The sequence below is a fragment of the Drosophila busckii genome, chromosome 3R (assembly GCF_011750605.1).
Source record: "Drosophila busckii strain San Diego stock center, stock number 13000-0081.31 chromosome 3R, ASM1175060v1, whole genome shotgun sequence".
NCBI lineage: Eukaryota > Metazoa > Arthropoda > Insecta > Diptera > Drosophilidae > Drosophila > Drosophila busckii.
The window spans coordinates 7,943,498-7,947,896 of NC_046607.1; the positions used below are offsets into that span (position 1 = coordinate 7,943,498).

The 4,399-nt window shown below is 43.4% G+C and overlaps 1 protein-coding gene across 1 annotated transcript; it reads left to right on the forward strand.

Moving 5' to 3' along the window:
• The first annotated feature begins 498 nt into the window (after positions 1–498).
• LOC108602037 lies at positions 499–3,458 on the forward strand. Its single transcript, XM_017990045.1, has 2 exons — positions 499–744; positions 1,827–3,458. The coding sequence occupies exons 1-2, from the start codon at positions 622–624 to the stop codon at positions 3,381–3,383; spliced, it is 1,680 nt and encodes a 559-aa protein (XP_017845534.1). The 5' UTR covers positions 499–621; the 3' UTR covers positions 3,384–3,458.
• Positions 3,459–4,399: the final 941 nt, after the last annotated feature.

The window sequence follows — 4,399 nt, forward strand, 5'->3', positions numbered from 1 at the left end:
GTCGCCTGTCGTCTCGACTTGCCGGCAAATATGTTTGACATGCCAAATTTAGTGGAAAATTGTCGCATGTCATTGGACAAATATGCAAGTGAAAAGCTACGTGACTTCATTGCCCAAAAAAAAAAAGAGAAAAAAAAAGAAAAGTGTACAATGCGACAAATTGGCCGTCAGTGTGTTTGTTTGCGTTGCCATTTACTTGAAGACTGCAAAATTTAAAAACCAAATCACACCTACACAAGTAAGAAAGGAAACAACCCGCAACATGGGGCAAGCAGCAAACGGAAGTGCACACGAGTTGGCGTTTTGGTCTCAAAGGACACACACACACGCAGGCTTGCCGGTAATGGAGTGGACTTTATTTGTGTGTGTGTGGCATGTGGCGAGTGTGGCACGCTTGAGTGGACAGCACCTTGCGACATTTGTCAGACTCGAGTCGTCGTCGCATGTGCTCAGCATACCAAAGCAAGCTTTGCCAAATAAACGTCACTTGGCTATAAAGTCGTTTATAGCAAGGTAAACTCAAAAAAAAAATAAAACTACTGCCTTATTATTTGTAAAATTCTTAAAGCTCAACGTACACACACATTCCGGGTCCAAGTTTATTGTTTTACTTAACTAACTATGTTGGATTATATATTAAAAGTAGCCGCCGAGGCGAATATGCAATTGACACAACAAATGCTCAACCTGAGCGACTACGAATCGGTGTTTAGCATTCAAGGCAAACCCATACTGCCGCCATTGGTAAGTTAGAGATTGATCAATAGACGGTACAGACAGTTTAAGTTTCCTTCAATAATGATTAGCTATAGTTGCGAGGCAAGCAGCTCATGACCAAACTTCGACTTATCAATTAAAGATTCATTTTATTGAAATCAATGCATTGTTTGAGAAGTTATAAGCTTGTAATTTTTTCATATATCAGCGGTATGCTCCATGGGGCACTTGAAGTGTCAATTGGTCAATTGGTCCATGTATAATATAGAAAGCTGAATTGATTCTTTATAAAACGTTGTTCAAATATAAAAATAGTTAAACTCTTAAATTTTTATAAAAAGACACTGAGTAAGGTACCAATTAAATATACATATAATAATTTATAATATAGGTATATAAGCATCAGCATTCATCTATACAAACCTAATTGAACAGACCTAAAACTACTTACGCTATCACATTTATAATTCCTCCTTCACTGACGGCTTTCGTTGCTCTGCCGCTACCTAAATGTACATAGAATTAAATTCTAGGCTACAATTAAAATAAATAAATAAATATAATTCTTCTTAATAATGAATTAAGCAAGAAACTAAATTTCAGCAGTTAAAGTCCTTAAGACCAATTGGTCACTCCATTAGGCCTAAGGCTTTTAAGCTTCTTTAGCTCTCAGATCAAGACCTTTTTGGATTTTTAAATAAAAATAACTCTAAGTGTGTATGAGGAAATTTAACTATAGCTAAACTTATATTTCTTAATTAAAGTTTTCTGCATCTTTAAAAACTAATTTGATATGTTTCGAAATTGGAGCTCTCCATTGTATATTTATATATATATATATATTTGCCTTTTATATTAGCGGAAATGCCGGTTAATCAACTTAGAATAGATTAAACATCCTAGTAATAAATATATATTAACAAAATCGATTTTAAATATTTTTTTTTAAAATTGCAGTGCTTAAAGCTAAGCGCTAATCCAAATGTTAAGTATCGATAGCATTAGGTTAAAAGTAGAGACATTAGTTGAAGCGCATAAGTTGAAGAGTTGAGTTCACTACACTGATTTCATTCAAAATCAATAAATAACAATTTGTAATTTTATTATAGTTGTCACCAGAGCGTCGCCTGGAGATGCAACAATATCGCTTGGCGGCCATGGCCGTAGAGCAGCAGCTGCCACGCAGACCGAAGCAGCAATCGAAGACAAACAAGCATATGCAGCAGCAGTTGCCACAAGTGGCACAGACTGGAGACAGAGTAGATGCCAGCACTAGCACTGAATTCGAGCTGGAGACGCCAGCAACGTCGCTGACTGTGCTGGGACGCTTTAAGCAGCAGCTGCAGCTATCAGAGACGCTGATCTACGACAACAAATGCAATGCAATAATCAAGCGAGTGAGATCGCCGCCTAGACAGTTGCAACAATTGCAATACGAGCAGCAGCCCAAGCTGCAATTGGCCTTGGTAAAGCCAGCACCAGAGGCGGGCACACTGGAGAGCAGCTCACTGGAGCTGCTGCTGGAGAAGGCAAAGCCACTGCCGCTGCTGCAGCCAGAGCCGGAACCGGAGCCAGTGCCATGCAAGGCCAAGCAGCGTTTAAAGCTTGAGCGAGTGCAGCAGCGCCGACAGCTCAAGGAAGACAACAGCATCTTGCCACTGATCGACAGCTCGCGTTTGTTGCAACAAAATATAATTAAGATGGAGCGACATCGCGAGCGACTGCAACGTTCGTTGACACAGCCCGCAATGCATGCGAATATTTATCATAAGCCGTATCAGGTGGAGCGACGCGAGCGTTTGCATTCCTCGCTGTGGAAACGTTTTCATACCTATCCCATTTACAATTGTCACAGCATGGAGCGCGCTGCGCCCAGCTCACCCAATGGCGGCAGCAGTCTTGCCTTGTTTTTGCCCTGCGCTGCCGCCGCACGCAGATCAGCGCCGCCCATGGAGCAGCAGCTGCAGCCACACGCAAGCTCAACGCCCAGCAAGCAGCAGCGAGCTGCGCCGGCTGCGAGCTCGCCACAGAAGTTGATCTACTATAGACCAGCAGCTGTGAAGCGAGCCACTGCCACGCCCAGCTATGCAGCTCACGCCTCCAGTCATGCCAACGACAGCGCCAGCAAAATGAGCAGCACTCAGCGTCGGCTCAGCTACGATCCGCGTGCCACGCTCAAGCGCAGCTCATTGCCTCGAAAATCTGCTGGCAGCAGCAGCAACTTAAAGTCCACGCCCACGCCTACGCCAGCGGCAACTGAGCCGCCCAGCAGCACTGCCGACAGCTCTAGCATCATAGAAGCTGCCACGCCCACTACAATTGAGTTGCAGTCCGAGTCCAGCAGCAGTTCCGAGCTTAAGCGCCGCAAGCTCCTCGAAGAAATGGAGCAACAGCAGCGCAAGCGTTTCCAGCAACTCGTAGCCCAACAGGCAGACGAACAGCAGCGCATGCAAAATGAATTCCAAGCTCAGCAGCAGCTCATCATGGACCAGCTGCTTGGCGAGCTGAGCAGCTATGACAGCGCCAAGCAAGCAACATCAACTGACGACAGCGTGCAGACCAGTTCACTGTTCCACAGCTGCCTGGAGCAGGAGCAGCAAGCGATGGATATCGCTAGAGCTTTGTACTCGGAATCATCGGAGCCATCGCTGGAGAAAGAAGATTAGCAATTGACTATGATTATGATTATGTAATTGATGTATTGATCAAATATATATGGATGAGTGCCAAGAGCTTGATCACATATTTTAATATTCTTCAATGGGCAGCAGTCACCTCAGATTTTGAATTATTGGTTGCAAAGAATCAGAGATCATAGATCACAGATAGATAAGTATTTAGTTATTAACCAATTGCCTAAAAGCCGTTGGCATCATAAAATATCCCTCAAACTTTTCGATTATATAATCAAGTTCAAGCTGTGCGCAGAGCTAACCTGATCAGCATTGTTCATAATCTGTTTGTTGTTGTAGCATTTCTACTTTTGGCCACAAGATCATTGGCCCAGTTGGCAACTGTTTGGATATGTTTAACACGCTTTTGGGCAAAATCAAAGCATCAGCACACGCTGAAGTTTATCATGCGAAGGTGTGGACTTCGTCCAATAATTGATGGTGACTTATCTTTGAAAATCCTCAAGCACAATATCCTTTCTCAATTTCTTCGCCTTTTGCCAATATTCACACCAATAACCGATAAGTCACGCCATGAATTTCCACTCGAGCCACTTTCGTTCAACATTTGCAATGCGCATGGCACGCCCCAAATATAGCGGGAAGTTTGTAAATATTTAGGAATATACCTTCCAACTAACATAGATGAAATATCAGTTGGAAATTTGTAATCAATACCGAATTCTCAATACTTCAATAGTTGTCCCCTCATTAGCCTACTGCATCCGAATATGGAGTACGGCGTCTGACTCTAACATTATGAGAATGCAAAGGGTGCAAAACCGAGCGCTGCGCCCGATCACAAATGCAACTTGGTACGCGTGGAATCAAGAAATGGCAAGCGACATCCATATCTTCACACAGTGAGGGAGCAAATTAATCGACACTCAAGTCGCTACAAGGAACGACTCCTAGCGAACCACCTAGCGGCTTCATTGGCAAATCCAATGACTAGACGTAGGCCAAAGAGACGCCATCAAGGAGACCTATGAACAAGAGGGAAGCAAAAA

What these genes read in the sequence shown, in the direction of transcription:
- LOC108602037 (XM_017990045.1), top strand. Translation starts at nt 622, where the DNA reads ATGTTGGATTATATATTAAAAGTAGCCGCCGAGGCGAATATGCAATTG. An exon ending in AACCCATACTGCCGCCATTG is followed by an intron (nt 745 to 1,826) that starts GTAAGTTAGAGA and finishes ATTTTATTATAG; the next exon opens with TTGTCACCAGAGCGTCGCCT.